The sequence below is a fragment of the Protopterus annectens genome, chromosome 7.part0 (genome assembly GCF_019279795.1).
Source record: "Protopterus annectens isolate FY-2018-M chromosome 7.part0, PAN1.0, whole genome shotgun sequence".
In the NCBI taxonomy this organism is placed as follows: domain Eukaryota; kingdom Metazoa; phylum Chordata; order Ceratodontiformes; family Protopteridae; genus Protopterus; species Protopterus annectens.
This window is the reverse complement of record NC_056739.1, coordinates 125,822,895-125,845,332: the sequence shown is the minus strand read 5'-3', so window position 1 is coordinate 125,845,332 and position 22,438 is coordinate 125,822,895. Positions and strand designations below refer to the sequence as shown.

General features: G+C 41.6%; 1 protein-coding gene across 6 annotated transcripts in view; it reads left to right on the top strand.

The window, feature by feature from the left end:
- The window catches only part of TAF11 (TATA-box binding protein associated factor 11), a 310,240-nt gene extending 288,972 nt beyond the window's left edge, over positions 1–21,268 (top strand). For all 6 annotated transcript variants that reach the window (XM_044076565.1, XM_044076566.1, XM_044076564.1 and 3 more), the window contains one exon: positions 20,413–21,268. In XM_044076565.1, the coding sequence (XP_043932500.1) occupies positions 20,413–20,543 (131 nt within the window). In that variant the 3' untranslated portion in view covers positions 20,544–21,268. The remainder of the gene's footprint in view (positions 1–20,412) is intronic.
- The last annotated feature ends 1,170 nt before the right edge of the window (positions 21,269–22,438 follow it).

The window sequence follows — 22,438 nt, the reverse complement described above, 5'->3', positions numbered from 1 at the left end:
GGCCGATACTGCACAGCCCTCCCTACTTCCTTATCCTGGGTTTACCTAGCTGACCTGCTACACAGTGGTCTCTCTTTTTCCACTATTAAAATTCATGCATCTGCTATCTCTGCTCATTTCCACCCTGAGCAGCCCCTTTTTTCACACCCTCTAATCAAACAATTCCTAAGAGGGGCTAGCAACTTGAGGCCACCCAGAAGAGCACCTACCCCAGCTTGGGACCTTAACTTTATGTTGGAAAAGTTCACCCTGCCCCCTTCGAACCAGCAGCTTCAGCAGAGTTAAAATTCTCTCCTGGAAGACGGCCTTTCTTCTGGCCATCACTTCATCAGAAGAGTCTCCGAGCTACAAGCACTCATGGATGTGGAGCCCTTCATCATCTTCCATGCTGACAGGGTTTCCCTCAGGACTAACCCATCCTTCATGCCCAAAGTGGTGTCCAGTGTGGCTCTCAACCAATCCATTTATTTGCCCACCTTTTTCCCTAACCCACAAAACAACGGGGAAAGGATCCTGCACTCTCTAGATGTGCACAGACAGCTCAGATTCTATCTAGACAGGACTAAATCATTCAGAAAGTCAGTTACTGGTTAGCTTTGCTGCAGGGGCAGAGGGCAAAGTCATCTTGAAACAAACAATTTCCAAATGGATAGCACACTGCATCCATTTCTGTTACAAGCAACACGGAAAACCTCCCCCTAAGAGGGTCAGGGCTCACTCCACCAGAGCAGCCTGCACCTCTGCAGCATTCCTCAGAGGGGTCCCCACCAGGGACATCCTGGAGGCTGCCACCTGGACATCAATTTACACTTTCACCAAGCATTACCACCTGCCTATCTTTTCCAAATCCAGGGCTGGCTTTGCCACTGCAGTCTTGCAGGGCATCCTAGCCAGCCCATGGTTTCCTTGACTGCCTCCACCCATTTCCTCAGCTTTGGGAATCAACCCAAATGTGATGACTGCAACAGTGAAACATGAAGAACATAGTACAGTTGTGCACACTTACCATAAATGTAGATGTTCCAGTGTATTCGCTGTTGCAGTCCTGGTTTCCCTCCCTCCATCCCCCTCTTCTTTATCTCTCCTTACAAGGAACATTTTGGTATTTACTTTCTACTGGTTGGGTTCTTCCGCCATATCTTGGCTACCACTTGGGGGCTCCTGACAGTTAGGGCAAGAAAAACTGATGTAATGGTGTCATCTGCTTCACTTTATACTGCTGACGACCTGACATCAGTCCTGAAGTGACAGCAACCGACGCAGAAATACCAAGCCTCTGGTATTCGGGCTGGCCAAGGGCTACCCTGGCAGGGATAACCCAAATGTTATGATTGCAACAGTGAATACACTCGAACATCTACATTTATGGTAAGTGTACACAACTGTAGTTTTCTGTGCCATTTCTCTTGTTTCAGTTGCTTTTCCACCAGTTTTTGTTTTAATTTACTTTACAGCAGTCTGCATATCATCTGCTTCCTTTGAATACCTAGTTAAACATTTACTTCCTTCAGTATTCTGTTATTGGTCCCTGTGTAGTCCAAAAGGGATACACTTCTCTTGAAAATCTCAGAGTACATGATGTCAACTTTTCAGTCACACTAAAGGAAAAGACTTTCTCCTTCAGCTGCCATCACCATCTGCTTTTCCCCGCTCTGCTCCACCACACTGCTTTGTCTCCTTCAGCTGCCGTCACCATCTGCTTTTCCCAGCTCTGCTCCACCACACTGCTTTCAGTCTCCTTCAGCTGCCGTCACCATCTGCTTTTCCCAGCTCTGCTCCACCACACTGCTTTCAGTCTCCTTCAGAGTTTTCACACTTACTTTACCTTTTACTTCACTTTTTTGCTTTTCTTGTTGACTTTCTGGATCTCGTAGACACTTCAGCTACCTGTATCGGTTAATTTACAGTAGCTTGCAGGCTTGTTCACTGCCTAGAGCAGCCGCCATGAAACTCCTAGCTTTCTCTTGTTTTTGCCATTGACTTCCTTCTTAACCCATTTCCCTCCCTAGATTGCCCCTTTTTATAGTTTCCAGTAGTTACTCCACTGGTCTTCTGCCACCTATCTAGATTCATTGGTATGAGCTCGCCCCCATCTTGTTATAGTCTGTCACTTGTGGTCACCAGCCATGGTCTTTGTTCTGTCAGCCTCTTCTCCATAGCCTAAGTAAACCATAAAGTTGTGTGTTCAGTTTTAGGCAGTGGAGTTCTGACCATTTGTTCTTTTCTTATTAGTTAATTTTGTTGACTCAAGCATCCTGTGTTCAGCAAATCCCTCGGGAAGTAAACTCCAGAAGCAGGCAAACAATTGAGTAACTGTATAAACCATATATTATACATTGTAGATGGAAAACATCAGGACATAAATGCAGACTATTGGCTGAAAGATATAAAAAGTCATCCAGATGATTAATTGAGGGTAAGTGAAGTGGAATTGTGTATTAAAGATGAAAGTAATTAAGGCAAGAGCAACACACGCATAAACTAATCACCATGTCTTCAAATAACACCTTTTGAAATAAATTTAAATGCTTGCAGTCACATGTACTACAAGCTCTAAAGAGAACTTAGCCTGAATTGTGGGGGGAAAATACATTTTGCCTACTTTTAATACTAGTAGTGGGATTCTAAAGATGTTCATTGTGTTTCACTGTTGCAGTCCTGACTGTTGGGATTTCCTGCTGTGAAACCCTTGGCCCAGCCCAACTACCAGTGAAAACTTGTTTTCGCCTCTCAGGCTGGTGGACGCCCTAACCGATGTCAGTATGCTCAGGTATAAGGGGAAACGGCCTGTGCCCATCACTTCAGTCTTTTCTTGCCGCCAGATCCCGAAGCAGTATACAAGTGCGTTGGTTGGTCCGCACTAGAGAGAAGTTGTTGGAAAGACAAGTACTCCATTGGGGAACACACTTCTTTTTCACTTAACAAAAGTCAGATAAAGTAAATAATTGTCTCCACTGCAGTAAACGAATCCCACACAGAGACTTCCATACTGTTTGTGTTACTTGTTTAGGTCCAGATCACGATGTCCCTAATTGTAATTTCTGTGCTAGGTTTAACACAAGAACAGTTAGGCATAGGGACGAATTCTTAGCTCATTTTCTAAGAAAAGAATCAGTTGAACCGTGTCTGCTGGTCGTCCCAATCTTGAGCTGCTTAAGCGCAAAAAAGAAAAACTTAAGCCAAAGCTGTCGGAAAACAATCATTCCCCAGATGACTCTCCTGCTAGACTGGTAATTGCTGAAAAAGGCGAGGAGCCTTTGCAGCCCCCTTCGACATTTGAAAAAGCAACCCAGGTCTCTGTCAAGACCCATTTGGAGTCCAACATACCTTCAGTTCCTTCAACGTCAATGGGTCACATTTTCAGCTCATCGGTTGGGTCTGAGGTCACTCTACAGGCTACAGCTTCCGATGAGGCCTAGGCCTACACTGGTGTATTTCCACAAAGAGTTAGGTGCCGGGGCATTGGATGCAGCTAGGCCTAAGGCCAAACCCACCCCAAAGAAAGGGAGTGTGGCAAAGCCTTCGCATAGGCGTATGGGCTCCCAGTTACTAGGATCCCAACAGGATTTGATTAAAGCTGGCTGAGGACTTAATACTGTAAAGACCAGACATACCAGAGGTGAAGCCACCCTAGGAAAAAGGAAAAGGGATACTGATCGTGACCCAGATCCCTCACTATCTGAGGAGGAATCAGACTTTGAAGGCTCTAGCTCAGAGGAAGGACCGTCTTACACATCCTTTGAGGAATCATATTCTGAGGAGAACCTTCTCTCAGCTTCACCTCCAAAAAATCAAACTTTTGGGGAAACTCTTCATGCTATGAAGCATTTTCAGTGGGAAGCACAAGATTACTCCCAGGCCAAGAAGAGAGGGAGTTCTTGGACCTCCCTGAACACAAATCTTTAACTAGCCCTCCCATTTTGGATGTGGTAGAGGATGTTTTCAAGGATGCCTCCTTGAACCCTGACTCACTTCCCCCTGCCCCTTGGAAACCAGGCAGATTGTATACGGTGCAAGATACCCATAAATATCTATTTAAAATTCCTTCGGCTGATCCAGAAGTTGTTACACCAGGGCATAAAGGGGCTAGGGCCAGTGCCTCCAAGAATCCCCTGCCCTCAGACAAAGAGAGTAAAGCCCTAGACAGGTTTGGAAAAAAACTACTCCATCTATGAGGGGCCTCAGCTGTCAATTCTGTATGATCAAATATCAGCAAACCATCCTGGATCAACTCAAGCAAAAGATTTCAAACATGGAGGTTAAAAACCTTTGAGGAACTTTTGGACTTGTGTCACTCCACTTTCCAGGTGGCTAAACACTCTGCATTGTGGCTATGATGCCATGGAGGCATCTTGCAGGACAGCTGTCACTGGTTCAGTAATTAGGAGACATGCATGGTTAAGGGAGCAATCTCTCCCTGTTCATGTAAAAGGTAACCTTTTGGACACTTCTCTTAACAAAGACGGACTTTTTGGACCAACAGCTGAAATGGTACTAAAAAGATGGATAACAAGGCAAAGTCCATGCAAACAGTTGGGTACAACCACCCAAGTTCAACAGGAACTTTCCAGCCAAACATTGGTCCTTTCTTACCCATCCTAGGAGTAAACAGAGAAGGCCTCCAAAGGACAGAGCTTCCAGGCAAAGGCATCACCAACAGAGATCAAAGCAGTGGACCTCTGAAACACCCAGGCAATCGAGTTCTAGATCACAGCCCCCAGCCAGAGAGCAGTTATGACTGCCTCCGCTCCACCCTCCCACCATTACCCCAAAACTAGGAAGAAGACTGGACCACATTACTTCAGATCAGTGGGTTCTAAACATTATTGCAAACGGCTAGAAACTCACTTTCGAAAAGTCCTTAGTATACTCAGGTTTCCCAGATGTACCCCCAAATCAAAAAACTCGGGCTGTCAAACAGATACAGCTTTTGTGTTCTCGGGAACCAGTGGAGCCAGTTCCAGAGGAACAAAAAGGGAAAAGGTTTTTACTCAAGGTTTTTCCTAGTCCCAAGAAAAGAAGGATCTTGGCGCCTTATTCTGGACCTGTCCAGCTTAAACCAATTCCTCAAGATACCAAAGTTCAAAATGCTGACACTTCAAAATATTACTGCCCATGATTACTCCTCAAGCCTTCATGGTCTCAATAGACCAAAAGGACACATACTTGCACATTCCCATTCAAAAATCACACAGAAGCCTTCTTCACTTGAGAGCGAGCTCCTATCACTATCAGTTTTCATCTCTGCCCTTTGGGTTGTCTGCTACTCCAAAGATTTTCACAAAGTGCTTGGCACCGGTGATCGCTTACTGCAGAACCAAAGGGGTCCAGATTTATCCTTACCTAGATGATTGCCTAGTACAAGTTGTAGTCATTCCAAGGACCAAGAAAAATCTGAAATTTACACAGAACCTCCTTACTTCTCTGGGGTTTACTCTAAACCTCAAGAAATCCAGCCTGGTCCCATCCAAACAGATAGTCTTCCTAGGAGCTCTCCAGGACTCTTCCCTCCAGAGAGCCTTCCTCCCCAAGACAAGGTCACCTATTTAACCAGTTACTTCCTACAGAAACAGGAAAATCAAAGCATCACAGCCAGGGAATTCCTCAGAGCACTGGGATTCATGGCATTCTGTATTCTCTTGGTAGCCCCTGGCCAGGTTGCATGTGAGGAAGCTGCAGTGGTACCTGAAGAGCATGTGGTGCCAGAGCTCTCAGTCAGTGGATGCCCAAATACCCTTGATACCTTGCCTCAGACAGGAGTTCGCATGGTGGGCATGGGCTTGTGCCCCAAATCAGGGCCTACCTTTCAGATTCCTGCCCCAGGCCCAAATCCTCACCACAGATGCCTGGGAGACGGCATGAGGGGCCCATAACCAGTACCTCCAAACTCAAGGATTATGGCCCACTCAGCACAGAAAGAGGCACATAAATTGGAAAGAACTCATGACAATACAAAAAGGGTTTAATGGCTTTCAAGGACAAATGGGACCTAGGGGGTAGTACAAACAGACAATACCACAGTCAGGTGGTACATAAACAGGCAGGGAGGCACACATTCCTACTCTCTTCCAGACTCTCAGCTTGGTTTATTCCACAGTGCCCTACTGCACTTCCAGTGTGAGTCAGCAGGTACAGACCATTTTAAAAGAGTCTAGAAGCCCTAGCACCAAAAAATCCTACTCAGCCAAATGGAAAAGATTCTTGGTTTGGAGCCAGAAGCACTGCCTTCAGCCAAATTCTGTTACTCACTCCAGAATGTTAGGAATGTTATCTGGCCAACCTAGTGGAGAAAGGTCTCTCTTATTCCTCCGTCAGATACATGCCTCAGCCCACATCCATAGTCATCCTCCAGTTTATTCTCACTCTTTGCCGAAGCAATTTCTTAGGAGAGTTATTCACATTAACCCCCCCCCCCCAGGAGAAAACCGACCCCGCCTTGGGACCTCAACTTCATCCTAGAAAAGTTAACTTTGCCTCATTCTGGTACCTGGCTCAGGTGCCTTCTCTGCAGAGTTTAATGCCCTTTTGAGCTCTTTCCAGCTCTGGAATCCAAAGAGTGAGTACATATCCCGTAATGGACTAGCATCACACCTAGTAAATTGTTCTATTCATTGTCTGCTGGGACAGACTGTGGCTTCTCACAATCTTCTTTGGATAAAATGGACATTTGACAAATTTGGATAATTTATTTCTCTTTCTCATTATGCCATTCTTCTAAATCTTGTTCTTCATTCTACAGAGGTCGAATACACTCTTTCAGCAGCACTTTTTACATCCCAGGGATCAGATCAGTGGCTTCCCTTCCTCCACCCAGCAGACCCTTTCATTCCTCAGTGAAGCATGAGTCTGGTGTTATGGAGCAGGTTAATCTGCAGATCCTAAACACAGTCCTACTCTTATCCCTGCAGCAGCCCTTCGAGCTCTGCTGTAGCTGTCTTCAGGACGTGCATGCAATTTTCAGCCAATGCATAAACTTCCAACTAAGCTGCACACAGTGTGCAGTGCAGGCATGCTAGATTCTTAATGCTGAGATGATGCACTTACATTCCTGCAAGTGTTATGAGTACAGCAAACCAGGCCCCTTTAGCTAGGGTCGAAGTTGTGCAGGCAAAGTGTTATCTTGTTGCCAGTGCAGACCGAACAACACAGGCATTATCTGCACTGTGGGAGCCCATTAGAAGTCTGGCTTTAGAATTCTGTACACACTGGAGGTGACTGACCCCCACCATGAAAGGACTAATATGGAGACGGACTAAGAGCCAAAGTAACTCCTCCACTTGTCTTCAAAAGAAATGTGTTTTATTCCAAAAACAGGGAGGTTGATAATCTTTTTAATAGTTTTGATAAAGTCCTTTTGTTGCTGTGGGACAAAAGCTCTCACTTTAAAAGTGAATACTTAATCATGTGATCACCAATAGCCAATCAAAATCAGCAAATAAAATTAGTGTGCACAAAAAGTGAAGTGATAAAACACTTGAATGATATTGTGTGTACTGTTGTGTACACATACACCTAGATGCAGTTAATGTTCCAAAGATTTTAGCTTCAAACTGGTGATATGGAAACATTGTCATTGATACCTAGAAAATTTGTGGCATTAAGTCTGGGTTGCTACAGCCATTCTTTTCATTCAGGTTTGCATTTCCATGGACTTCCCTTTCAGAGATGTTAATTTTGTTAATAACAAAAAGAAGGCATACTTGTAGTTTGGTCAAATAAGAGAATGCCTAAATAGTGCACTGTTAACATTCCCCTTCTTATTGTCTGTAACATGTTTATAAATTCTTTCTCTAAGGAAACTCGCTGTTTTCCCAATGCAATATGCATCTGATGTAGTTGCATCTACCAGGACAAGGGATTGTCCTCTGATAGTTGTTAAATGAGACATTACTGTGTCATAAATATACCTACATTGTCTGCACATCCCACATTTGGGCATTTTTCCACTGCAGGTGATAGAAATATCTGATAACCTATCTGTTATGGTCTTAATATTAAGTGCCCTTCTAAAAACTACTTTTGGTTCAACAGCTAAGGTTTCTATGAGGTTCAAGGCCGTATTTTTCCCCAATTGGATTTTATGGTTTTACAGATTTGTCCTCCATCCACTGAAAAAAACTGTACTTGAGGAATCAGAGGTTACACAGAACCACTTGCTATTTTTGTTGATCATAAATTTAAGAACTTTTTGGTTGAGCATCCTCTGATAGTAAAGGACTCATGGGATTTTTTTCCATTCCTTTCAAAGGTGGAATTTTCTGTCAACTTGCCGTTAGTAACAGCTGACAGCAAAGGTTTGTGCACGGTTAATTCCTCATAATACAAGGCTGGAGTGGTTTATGCATTCTGTGGTAAAACAGCTATTTATGTGCATCAGTTAACAGGGAGTAACCAGACTTTCCCCTTTTTTGTGGGAGTCATTAATGCTGCTGCAACACACATCCTCAGTTGAGCTAGCCACTGCACAGATAAGCTCAGTATGTGTATTCTGATGCCTCATGACTTGCTCCCTCAATCGTTGTGTAACACAGAGGTTCCATCAGCCTTGCTGCAGGCCATTTGCATCCTTGTCCAGCACAAACTTCAGTAACTTGTTTTCCCTCAATAGGGATAGACACCAGGGGATGCTGTAGTCCACAGTGAAAGTTTGGGCTTCTTTTTGTTTCTACTACTGTCCCTTATGATGATGATCCAGGCCATACTGCTACAAAACAGTAAGTATGTAAGAGTGTGTTTCTTTCAGTTATTTTTCCAGTACTGAATCTCCCATGCAAAATGTTCATTACACTCTGTAGTAGTGATTTTGTATTTTGCAGTTGATGACGTATGTTCTACTGTGATGTGGGCTTCACTGCTAACTTTTGTAAGACATTATAAACTGCAAAAGATCCCCGGGTCTAGATCTTTCTTTGGGGACACCATATTCTATGGTATTCCGTCATAATGCCACCCAGAATATTGAAAAGGATACCTTGTCCTTCAGTATGGAACTGTACAGATTGGATATTGTAAGATATGAAGGTTATGTACTTATCATAATGTTAGAGCTTCATTATCTTTGTCTGTACATTTCCACAAACCTATCCTCTGCCCCTTTCCAAATTGTCACCTTGCTAATTTTCTCCTTGAAGAGCTAGCAGACCATGCCTCAAGCTTTGCTAGTGTATTTTTCCATTCCTCCTGATTGTGGTGGCTATTTAGATGCCCTTTTGAGGGTCTTTTGCTCAACTCAAGTGAAGAGTAGGAGATTATGACATTGTGGGAGTAGGGGAGGAGCATAACCTGTGGTGAAATGTTGCCAGTTTTGTATTGCTCAATGCAGTCAGTCCTTTGGTATGTAAGAAAACAAGCATGAATAATGAAGCTCAAATCTTATGTTAAGTAAATAAACTTTCATTTCTTTGCTGTCTTATTTCTAATTACAGTTCATTTGATTTGCTGACCAGTACCAGTCCTAATTTTGTACCCTTTTGCCTTTAAAGAGGTGACTGCATGTTTAGTAATCAAGCTGCTCATGTTGATTCTTACCCATAATCTTCTCTTTTACTTGAATTACCTCAGATTTCATCTGCCACTTCAATGTTTGGAAGTGGTCATCTGTAGCTTGAGTGGTTTACAGTGATAAGTTGTGTATTTAATTCATCCTAGGGCTTTACTGTTCTCTTTCTTATTTCTCATCTCAACACTGACTCTGAAATTTGTGCTGGTTTTAATCATAGAGCACAAAAACAAACTGGTTCTGAAAGGAATGTTTCCTTTTACTTCAACTTCTGTAGCTCTTGCCGAGAAATCTTTAGAGTCATCCAAAGGGATTCAGTTGGCAAGGCTAAAGATTCGAGGAAGTATTCCCCTGATTGCTGTCTTCCTACATTTTCTGGCTTGGCTCTGCCTGAGAAAATTGCAGAATCTTCAGATATGACTGGTTCCTTGGATCTGACCCCATCAAAACCAAGATCCTTGGATCCGACTCAATCTATGGCAAAATGTCCAGATCATAGGTCACCCAGGTTTTCTCTGGAGCCTCTTTCCTTGAGGCTTCACTCACCATTTTTTAAGGAGACACCTCGAAGAATGTCCAGACCACCCTCGACAACTTCATCCCGCATGTCAACTAGGAGCCTAACAGAAGCGGGTCTGGACAGGGTGATAAAGTTTCTCAGAACCCAGATTTAGTTGAGAGTAATTCTGGTCCCACCTCCCATTGAATGTGTGGGTCTATCACCAGTCCAGCTCCAGCTTTTGATTCCCACTCAAATCTGTCCACTAGTTTCGGAGTCTGTGGACCCAGTAATTCAAAGTTTGTGTATCGGATCCTAAGGTTTGGCATTCATCGACTCTGACACCTTCTCTAATCCAGATGGCTCAGACCTTGTCAGAAACAGAAGCTGCTGCCTCTCGAGATTTGAGTTTGACTCCAATGTTTTTGGAGCTATCCCTTTCCTTAGCAGCCTCAACATCTGCATCAAGGCAGGATCTTGGAGGTGCTTAGAGCCATCTTGGGCAGGTGACTTCAGCTCCTTCCAGGTGAGTTCTTGGTTCCCCCATGACCTCTGCCTTCCAGGTCAGTTCTTGGTTTCCTCCATGACCTCTGCCTTTGAGGTAATGGAGAGAGCGTTTTCCACCTCCGTGGACAAGACATCCTTGCCCCCCCCCCCACAACTGTCTACTTTGGACCCGGAATGTTTTCATCCTGTCCAGTCAGAACAGCCTACCTGGTCAAGCCTAGAGACAGTCCTCATCCAGGATTCTGCTTGCACTACTGAGTACTGCCCAGAACTTTCCATCAGAGAGCTCCCTTGGAAGCATATGTGCAAAAGAAAGCACTTAAACTCCACAAAGGAGTCCTTGATGGAAGACCATGACTTTGAGGAAGAGGAGGGGTTCCCCAGATGACCCCTTGAGGATGTCTCTTTCTGTGAAATCATTGAACCTTTGAGACAAAAAAAGTCATTGGTTTTTGAGGAGATGGTGGACTTCATCTACTGCCAGGCTTGGAAGGACCCGGATGTTACACAACCTATCTCTAAAGAGGCCAAATAAGCACCTTATTGTGCCAGAGGATAGGGAATATTGGAGCAGATGTCCCCCAGTAGATGCTGTAGTGGTAGCAGCAGCCACCAAGAAAGACCTTGCTGAATGGAGTTCTTCGGTCCATCCCTTGAACACAGAGTCCAGGGCTTTGGACAGGTTTGGGAAGCATGTTTATGCATCAGCATCCTTCATCCTCAGGTTCCTGAACTATTTGGCACATGTTATGAGATTTCAGAGGGAATTTATCAGGGAGTTTTCCAATACCTTCTTAGGGTCCACTTCTGCAGAGGACAAGAAAATGGTTTCTACTCAACTGGCCACCCTCCAGTCCCTACTGAAAGCCTCCATAAAGCTGATTTCTCATGCCTGAGAGGGAGCATCGAGTACTGCAGGTTCAGGTATTGCTGTAAACAGGCATGCCTAGATGTGGCTTTTTGACTTTGTGGAGCCCTTCAAGACTTCTTTCATCAGTGCTGCCTTTTGATGGATCCACCTTGTTTGGCCCCAAGTTAAAAGAAACCTCTCCAGGAGCAAACAGGATGGGAAGATGTTATCTACAACTACACCTTTCTACACATCAAAAAACTTTTTCATAGAACCAGAGAGGGGTAGGAAGATGTAGTTCCACAAGATGCAATGCTCCTCCCAGGACTCCTATGGAGACAGATTCCCCCTCTCAACGGCAGAGGAGAACTCTAATGGCAGATGTCACCCACATGGCAAAGGAGGCCTGCAACATTAGGGCTTCAGAGGTACTTTTTCTGAGAAACCCTTTAAGCACCTATGAAAGGTTGTCTGACTGCTGCACTCTGGAGGTAGTCTGTGGTGCTCATTACTGCACTCAGTAGCCTGGACAGCCATCAGCAAAGATTCCTGGATACACAGTATAATTTCCAGCAGTTATTACATACCATTGGACCAAAAGAATCCCCGACGTTCCACCCAGTCAGAGGAAAGCAGCAGCCATAGAAATAGAAAAGCTGCTGAAAAAAGAGTCATCCAAGTGGTTCCCCAAGACCAGCAAGGATCCAGAACTTATTCAAGATTCTTTTTAGTACCAAAGAAGACTGGGGACCTAAGACCAGTTTTGGATCTCAGCAGTTTAAATCAATTTGTCAAACTGTCAAAGTTTCGGATTGTCCTGGTTCAGTCCATTCTGTTGATGTTGCGAAAGGACAATTGAATATGCTCTGTAGATCTCTAGGGTCTGTACTGTGATTTCAAAATACACAGGTGCTCCAGGAAATACCTTTGCTTCTGGCTGCAAGCTAGTCATTACCAGGTTCATGGCCCTGCATTTTGGTCTCACCTCTACCCCCAAGGTGTTCAGCAAATTCATGGTAGTGGTCATAGCTTATTTGTTTGATACTGCTAGAATTTAGTGTGTTTCCGTACTTCAACTGGCTCCTTTCTGGTTCCACAAGAATGGCCAGCACAACGATCGGTGAGAATATAGAATATTTAATGGAAAATCCCAAAAAGTACAAGGTGATGTACAAAAGGGCAAACCGGTTTTGGCCAAAGCCTTTCTCCGTGCCACATAAAACAAGTGAAACTGCATTACACACTTATACAATATATCTCAAAAGAGAAACACACACCCTTCTCCCATAAGCCTATCAAAACGCATCATTTAAACCTGGAGAAGACTCTCCTAATCTCACAATCCAGGTCCGCTCTTTCTTATTCAGTAGGTAGTGCCAACCAAGTTTGTTTGATCTACTAAAACAAATATGATCTATAGCTGTGAATCTAAAAATAGCTGTAGGATGTTGTAAAACATGTTTATATAAAGGATTGGACATCCCCTTATTCCTGATGTCATTTAAGTGTTAAAAATATGCACTTTAAACTGTCTGTATGTTTGTCTTCAGCAAAAAGCAGAGCAAGCATATTCTACTAAATAAATGACCCATTCAGAAATACAATTATTAAAACATCTGATATCATATACCTGAGATATTAGCTGATGAAACGTGTTTAATTTTCATAACATGTTTGCAAGCCAAGCCATACAGTGTCCACAGGGAAAACAGCCCACTAGGGTATACCATCCATAGAAGACTGCCTATAACCTCCAAAATAATATTTTTTTAAATGATTTAAAAAATTACCAGTGGTTTTGCCCTATCTTGTATGTAAGCATACACCACGTTGGCAACAATTGGGCCAACTTATTTTCAGCCTAAAGAATTCTCTAATGTCTGTTAATCAGTTCACAAAATAATTTTGTATTACTGCCAAAACTGTTGACAAAATGGACGTTTTTATCGTGTTTATTTTTAACATGATATTCCAATAAAGCATTCCTATCAACAAACTGAGCAAAATTATGAGCTTGTTCTGTGACCGCCTTATTGTATCCCCTAGCTCTAAACGTGGATATAAGCTCCTCACTGTGTTTCTACAACTCTTCCCAGAAGAGCATATTCTCTTAGCCCGTAAAAATTGGGATCTTAGAATGTTATCAACACTATCTGGTGGGTGGCAACTATTAACATCGAATAAAGAGTTCTAATGGAATTCTTTACAAAACAAGGCGGTATTCAGTGTGCCATCAACATTTTTAATGACCTTAACATCCAAAAAAGGAATTTCCTGAATATCATAAGCAGCAGTAAACTGTAAACCCCATTTATTATCATTCAAATATTGTATAAACTCTTCTAAATAAATGACGTCAGATTTTCATACTAGCCAGCAATCAAGACAGCGTCTTCAAATATCTTATTTCATCCAAATAAATGTTTCAACTATTATCATACATTAGTTGTTCTTTTATATACCCAATAAAAAGGTCAGGATAAATGGGGGCAAAAGATTCCCCCATTACTGTACCTTTTAACTGAAGGTAACAGTCACCATTGAAATAAAAAAAAAAAACATTTTTAGTTTAAACATGTTCTGTCAGACAAAGCAAAAATGTGTTGAATCCAGGGCTATATAGTCCCAATTTATTTAAGCAAAATTCAACAGCCAACAGACTGGCCCACTGTGGAATATTCATGTATAAAGACTTGATGTGTAATGTACACATATACCATGTTGTTTCTAACTGCATGTCCTTAACTATATTAATACATTCAGCAGTGTCCTTAATTCTAGATCTAACACCAACTAACAAAGGTTTCAAATACTTAGTAAGAAAAGCCGAAAGAGGCTCAGTTAAAGAGCCATGGCCTGAAACAATGGGTCTAACTGGAGGACACCTAAAATTTTTATGAATTTTAGGTAACATACAAATATTGGGGAGAAGGATCAGATTCATAGGTGTTTACTAGCCTAATGATCAGAAGGCCCTTTTTAAACCTAGCCATGCATCCCAAATCTCTGACAAGTTCTTATAATAAGTGTAAGCATGGGCATGGGAGATGAACCATTTACAGGTTACCTGTTTGCATTAAAGATATAGGTGCCAAACCAGGGAAAAATTTCCGGTTTCCCATCCAGTTGTCCAAGTTGTACTTGAACTGGGTTAAGGAGGAACTCTGCTTCACATGGATGGGTAGCCTGTTCCATAGATGGGGTGGTCTCTGAGATACATACTTATCTCTCCAGCAGGTCCTATTTATATCACAGGCAAGGTTTAAGTCTTTAGAATGGGTAGTTCTGGTACTGTTTGTTTTGTGGATATGCAGGAGGTCCATCAGAGTGGAGTCTGACAATGCCCTGTATGCCAGATGTAGATCTCCCCTCAAAAACCTGTAGGAGACAGAATACAGCAATAGGGTCTTAAGGCGGCTTGTATAGGACATATTACTTATGCCCTGTATTCTTTTAGTGGGGAAACTCTGTGGACATTCCAGTTGTTGGATATGCCTAGTAAGGTACATAGCAAAGGGGGCATTGTACTCTATGACAGGTCTGATGAATGCCGAATACAGTGGAACAGTGATTTCCTTGGACTTGGATGCTATACCTTTGTTTATAAGTTGTGCAACATAGAATGATTTCCTCACCACTGTAGACATGTGATGATCAAAGGCTAAATTACTATCTGTGTCCCTGACTACTGGGTCAGCTCTAAGGGGTGTGTTGTCAATATGATAGTTACCAGGGATGGATGACTTCCCAAAGGATACTGTTATACATTTCTTGGAATTTAGTTTTAGTCCATGGCTCTGACACCAGTTGTTTGTCTGTGTCAGCCCCTCCTGGATAAAATTTGTGTCAGTCTGAGATTCAGTGACCGCTCCTGATTTGCAATCAGCTGCAAATTTAGTCAGCCGGAGACCACTGACATCTGCCTTGGCTTCAGAGATGCTGCTGTTAAATGATCTAAAGTATTCTTAGTAATAATCCCTTCATCCTGAAGCTATGGTCAAAAATACATCTGTGTCCTTTTGGAAATGTAATCTAGGATCTAAGATCATCTTTTGATAAAACTGTATCCATCAGCTGATTTTGGGCCTCTTGTAAATATAGGGCCCAATACTATACCACCCCTTTGTCTGCATTATTAATAACCACTTTATTGTTATCTCTTAAAGCATATGATGCCTGATGCTGTTCAGCGGTTAAGTATCTCCTAGAACCAAATGAGTAACAAAAATTAAAATGCAAATCCTTTAATACATTTTGCTGGAACACAGACACATACTTATTCATAGGCGGGGAAAGGAGAATTGTTTAAATACAACCTGTAGATCACCCTGTACATCCTTGTTATCAAAATATAATAGATTCAATTTCCTACAAAAAGTCAAAACACCACTAACAAAAACAGCTTCAGTCACTGAATATGTTGGAATGAACCCCAGTTCCTTATTGAACACCAAAGAAGACTGGGGACCTAAGACCAATTTTGGATATCAGCAGTCTAAATCAATTTGTTAAACACTCAAAGTTTCAAATGGTCATGGTTCAGTCCATTCTGCCGCTATTGAGAAAGGACAATTGGATATGGTTTGTAGATCTGTACTGTCATATCAAAATATGCAGGTGCTCCAGGAGATAGCTTCACTTCTAGCTGGGAGCTAGTCATTACCAGTTCACAGCCCTGCCCTTTGGTCTAACCACTGCCCCCAGAGTTTTCAAAAAGTTCATGGTAGTGGTCGAGGCTGACTTATTTGATACTGCTAGGATTTAGTGTTTTCTTATCTCGAAGACTGGCTCCTTTCTGCTTCCAGCAAGCTTCTACTGATTCAGGCTAGGAATTACTTGTTCCAGCTATGCCTACAACTAGGAATCACAGTGAATTATACCACGTTTCAGCTTTCTCCCTCTCAAGCCCTGGAAGTCACTGGCACTCATCTGGATACAGTGATACAGATTGCAAACGTACCACAGACAAGGTTGAACAATCTACAGATCCAAGCATTGCACATTCTTTCTATTCCTTCCCCTTCAGCCAGACTAGTCTTACAGTTCCTTGGGTCCATGGCAGCTTCCACAGTTCTAGTACCTCTAGCAAGATTTTACATGAGGGTTTTGCAGTACAGTGGTCAATAGGATGTCTCCCGCTGACCGCAGCTAATTCAAATTGCAAATACTTATAGGAAATATATAGCCTGATGGATTCATGCAGATGCTTCTCAGGGCCACCCTTTTGTCTTTCCTGCACCCAAGGCCACAGTGACTACAGATGTTTCCTAAGTAGGGTTGGGGGGCATTACTTGGGAAGGACATTCCAAGGCACGTGATCTCAGTTGGAGGTCAATGTTCACATCAATGTCCTAGAAATGAGAGCAGTCCTTTTAGCATTGCAGGTGTTTTAGGATGTTTTCCCTCTAAGGTTGGTTGCTATCCAGACAGACAACATGTCAGTGGACTGGTACAGTCACAAACAGGGGAGCACCGAGTCCTACCCTTTATGTTGAGAAGCAGTGAGTGTGTGGCAATGGGCTGGCTGTTTACCAGCCACTTTCTACTGGCAATGCATATTCCAGGACGTCCAACATGCTAGCAGACAAACTGAACAGATCCATCTAATTTTCTCACAAGTGGGCTCTCAATTCATTAGTGGTGGAAAGGACGTTTTGTCAATGGGTCCAGCCATGCTGCAACTGTTTTGCTTCTCCACTCAGTTCCAGGTACACCAAGTACTTTGCCCTGATCCCTCTAGAGGGGGAGTCACAAAAGGGAGACTCTTGATTCACGACTGGCACTCTGGTCTTCTTTATGATTTTCTCACCAACTTCTCTCATTCCCAAGTTTCTTCAGAAAGCACTTCAGCTGAAGAGCAAAGTAACCCTCATTGCCCATTCTGACCTCGACAAGTGTGGCTTCCCTTCCTGTGGCCTCATCTAGTTCACCCACCCTGGGTGTTGAATCTTTATCAGGACTTTCTGTCATTCATCGGGATACTTCACCTGGATATTCGGACCATATTCAGACCATCATCTTGACCACTTGGTTTCTCCACTTCCAGTAACTGCTAGGCAGTCCAGGCTTTCTTCCATGGTTTGTCATATCCATACTTCATTCCAGAAATATTCTACTAGAAAGTTTATAAGACCACATGGAAAGATTTTCCATTTGAGCTCACCACAGGCAACTAGATCCATTTTCAGCATCTGTTCCAGCTATTCTTGAGTTTCTTGCCTCCATTTTCAGTAGTGGAGTGAATTATTCTACAGTTAAGGTCCAGCTTGTTGCCATTTCTAATTTTCACATGGGTGAAAACCATCTTCCTTGGCTTCACTGAAGTTGTTCAAGGCCTTTCTCAAATGTACCTTTTTACTTTGCACACCTATTAAGGAACCTACTCCACCATGGGATTTAATAGTACTTCTTCAAGCTTTGACCCAGTCCCCCTTTGAGCATTCTGCCAAGATGGACTTAAAATTCTTGTCTTGAAAAAGAACATTTTCCCGGTTGCAGTTACATCAGCTAGACAAGTATCACAACTCCAGGTGCTCTATTCCCAGAAGACATATTTGATTTTTTTTCATAAGGATAGGGTGTTTCTTCAGACTAAACCTTCTTTTCTACCTAAGGTTGCATTAGAGGCAGCTATCTGTCAGTCTATCAACATACCTGTTTTCTTTCCAAAATGTTCCAACAAGGGAGAATGCACATGTTGGATGTACAAAGCTTAGGTTCTAGCTCCATAGAACTAAAGATTACAGGAAATCAGACCAATTGTTTGTCTCCCTTTCTGAGGCTAAATTGGGTAAGGCTGTTTCAAAGTAACTTTAACCAGATGGCTCGCTGTTTGCATTTTTTTTTTGTTTTTAAAACGAAAGGACTGTCATTACCTAAATCTTTTAAGACTCATTCCATCAGATCTTTAGCTGTGTTTGCCTTCTGATTTGGAGCTCCCATAGATGACATTTGTACAGCTGCTACTTGGTCCAGTGCTCATACCTTTTATTGCTCATTATAAACTGAACAGCTTAAGGAATAGGGCATCATTTGGCTCTGCTGCACTCCTGAATATCCTTCGAGGACTACCCAGTGTTTTTCTCTAGCTGACGACTTTCTCGTTCGTTAAGGAATGGATGAAAAAGAAGACATTAGATTCAGTTATGTATTCACTATAAGGATACATCTCAGCCTCCCAGCCCACTTCCCACTTTAGAAGCTTTACATTTAGGCTGCTAGTATGTCCTGAGGAGTAATTCCTGCCTGCTTTGCTGAATGGGCTCCAATCTTCCTTTTTCTTCTAACTAAATGTGATATGATTTGGAGTATGCTTTTTACAACGTACCATTTTTTGGTGCTAGACGGGGAGACTGACTAGAGGACAAAGTCAGTCTGAGGTAATTCAGGTGAAGGAGAGGGTTGTGGGTAAGGGGAGGAGCTTGAGCTACAGAGCCAAAGTCTACTGAAGTGACTGTGGTCAGATCCAAGATGCATCAGTTGAGAGAGGACAAAAACAGACCACACATCATTATGGTGAGTACATAACTTTTATTTCCTTTAAGTCTAAGAGTAGGGAAGGTAGTTTCCATCCTTGCTCCTTTGGATAGTTTGTCATTATCATTCTCACCTTTTTTATAGTGTGCTGTGTGACTTGAGGTACACTATCTTTGTTTCCTTGGATACTCTCCCACTTGACCTTAGGAAGATAGCCTCCATTTTTTTTCTCAGTGTATCCTTCTGTACCGTGGGCCAGTGCACCTACGCATTTGTTTTCTCTACTGTATTTTTACTTCTGTTACCCAGGTTATATCCAAAAACAGATGCCTTGCTCACTTCATACATAATATGGTAGGATGAATGTAGTCCCAGTAGCTCCTACTATTCTGTGATTAATAGCTACGTTTGCAGCTAGCTCAGTATGCATGCACTATTTGGATAATCTAGAGAGTAGCAGTAGCCAGTAAAGCTGGTTACATGAGAACCCATCTTTAAAACAGTTAAAGCTTATCTGAATGAATGCAGCTTTCTAAACATTTAGGTGGTTTATTTCCACCCACCCCCTCCCAGGTCAGAGTTGTAGTATCCTTTTCCATATTCTAACTTCAGGGTCACCAAACTTAAGAGAAAATTAAAAACCAAATGCTTTGAAAGCTCTTTTTACTGGGTTGGTCCCGAATGAACAGACTTAATTGGGTTGAGCATCAAATAACTAAGTAGCTGTAACATACTCTCAAGCACAGATTTGCCTTTGGTACTAGTAAATAGATTTAAACATTTTGACGTATTTTAATAAATCCTGTGCTGTTTGTACTGTACTGAACACAATATGCCTGTGTTTAACTTGTGCTTATAGATTTATACATTTTGACATATTTTAATAAATCATGTGCTGTTTGTACTATACTGAACACAATATGCCTGTGTTTAACTTGTGTTTATAGATTTATACATTTTGACGTATTTTAATAAATCCTGTGCTGTTTGTACTATACTGAACACAATATGCCTGTGTTTAACTTGTGTTTATAGATTTATACATTTTGACATATTTTAATAAATCCTGTGCTGTTTGTACTATGCTGAACACAATATGCTTGTGTTTAACTTGTGTTTATAGATTTATACACTTGGACGTATTTTAATAAATCCTGTGCTGTTTGTACTATACTGAACACAATATGCCTGTGTTTAACTTGTGTTTATAGATTTATACATTTTGACGTATTTTAATAAATCCTGTGCTGTTTGTACTATACTGAACACAATATGCCTGTGTTTAACTTGTTTATAGATTTATACATTTTGACGTATTTTAATAAATCCTGTGCTGTTTGTACTATACTGAACACAATATGCCTGTGTTTAACTTGTGTTGATAGATTTATACATTTTGACGTATTTTAATAAATCCTGTGCTGTTTGTACTATACTGAACACAATATGCCTGTGTTTAACTTGTGTTTATAGATTTATACATTTTGACGTATTTTAATAAATCCTGTGCTGTTTGTACTATACTGAACACAATATGCCTGTGTTTAACTTGTGTTTTTGCTCTTCTCATTCTTTATGTAGCTCTGGATGTGTGTGAAAAGTGGGGGGAGACACCACCCCTGCAACCCAAACACTTACGAGAAGCTGTGAGAAGACTCAAGTCAAAAGGGCAGATTCCAAATACTAAATTTAAAAAAATTATTTTTAACTAAGTAGATTTTTTAGATGGAAGAAAACTGAAACCTGCACTTTGGAGCGATGATGTAAGACATGGATGAGGTAATGGCAGAAACAAGAAAATGGGTGTAGTGTTTGACAGGTTTATCAATGTGTTCCACAGTAGTCAAGAATAAAAGAAATAAGGTTGTACTGTTTCTTTGAAACTGATTCTGGCAGTAAGGACTTGTCACTTGATCTGAAGATGATTTTTCGCACTAAAGTATAGCTGTTGGCTCATTTTCATTTCATCAGAAGCTATTACATGTGCACAGAACATGCTTTTTCACATTTAATCCAACCACTGTTTATATTGCAAGCACAGAGTGCACTGGTCCATGGAAGAACAGACTTTTTGCACAAACAGTGTTGGCAGAGGACTGAACTGCAGAGGGAGAGATCAAAAAGATGTTTTAAAATCCATCATACCTAACAGACTAAGTGAGTGCAGATGTGTTCAAATGCTCATTATGTTGTGACTGTATTTATGTTTTCCTTTTTTTTTTTTTTTTTTTTGGAAGAATGTATTTTAAATGCAAGCAGAATGTTAAGTCATTTAAGGCATAGAACATGTATTTGCTGTCAGGCAGCAGGAAATGTCAGTTGCAGTATGAATATATGTATATATATTTTAACTCTTGATATTGTGCTCATTTGGACAGTGTGAGGCCCAATTGCATTCATTATGCTCTGTACTGAATAAAAATGTTAAGAGATTAAAGCATATTTTTTTGTTATTTAGAAAAAAAATCCAAACCCTGTGCTGGTCTGGACAGGCAGAATTGATTTTCTGTATATTACATTACTGATGGTTTGTACTCCACAGTTCGATTTGTTTGCTATAAGTAAAATTCACCAAGGATCTTGATTCTTCCGTTTTATAGTTTGACAGTGTTCCACAGGACCCCTTGGAATAACTGTTACTGATGAACTGCACTGAGCCTTTACTTTGTTTCAGCTCTACAACCTGTTTTTGTATAGTACAATATTTGTACTGGAGTTGGTTTTTTTTGTTTTTGTACTCTCTTTCCTGTATAGATTGCTCAGTTAGGCAACTAAGTTTAGCACATAGCTTGTCATGCTGCATTGTACATGTTTCAATGTTGTGTTCAGGGATTGTAGGGGTCACTGGAATTAAGGGATGTCAAAAGATAGCCCCCACCCCCATATGTACATGTTGACAGGGCATCTTTTCATGCTATTAAGGTACATGTTATCTCATCCCACACATTAAAGAAAAAAATCTTGCTCTTGGATTTTTAGAGCTACAGGCAGTGACATTGCAGACTGGCAGCAATACCTGTCACTTTTTTGTGGTATGTTAACTATGCTGTCAGTTATTTTGTTATTGAGTACATTATTTTGCGTGACAGGTTTGTGTTAGCTGTCACTACTATTTAACCAACAGTCTTGTTCTGCATACCCTCTGACCTTTCTGGAGTTCAGACTCCCCCTCCCCCCACAACTGTTTCATGTGTTTGGTTTTCCCAAGTGAAATACACAGCCTCTGACTTATTCCCTCCAATGCAGCTCTACAAGTTTGCACTATAACTTCAGTGGGCGGGGCCTAAACTTTTTGAAGGAATCAAATGATGTCCTCACATTTCAAACAAATGTTCATATCGCTGGGAAACATAGATTACTAAAGAGGCATAAATGACAAACTCTTCAGCACAAACTATTTTATAATGTTAGCATTCTTCAGGTTCAAGGTCTTAAACTGGATTTTATTTTATAAGTCACAGTAACTACTAAGTTTGTAATATTTTGTAAACACCTTGTAATATGTCAACAACCACACAAATTACACACATACTGTCAGCAGAATTTTATTTCCCCAGTTGATAGCTTTCATATGAATCTAAGCAATTCTGTCTGTGCTACGTGGTTG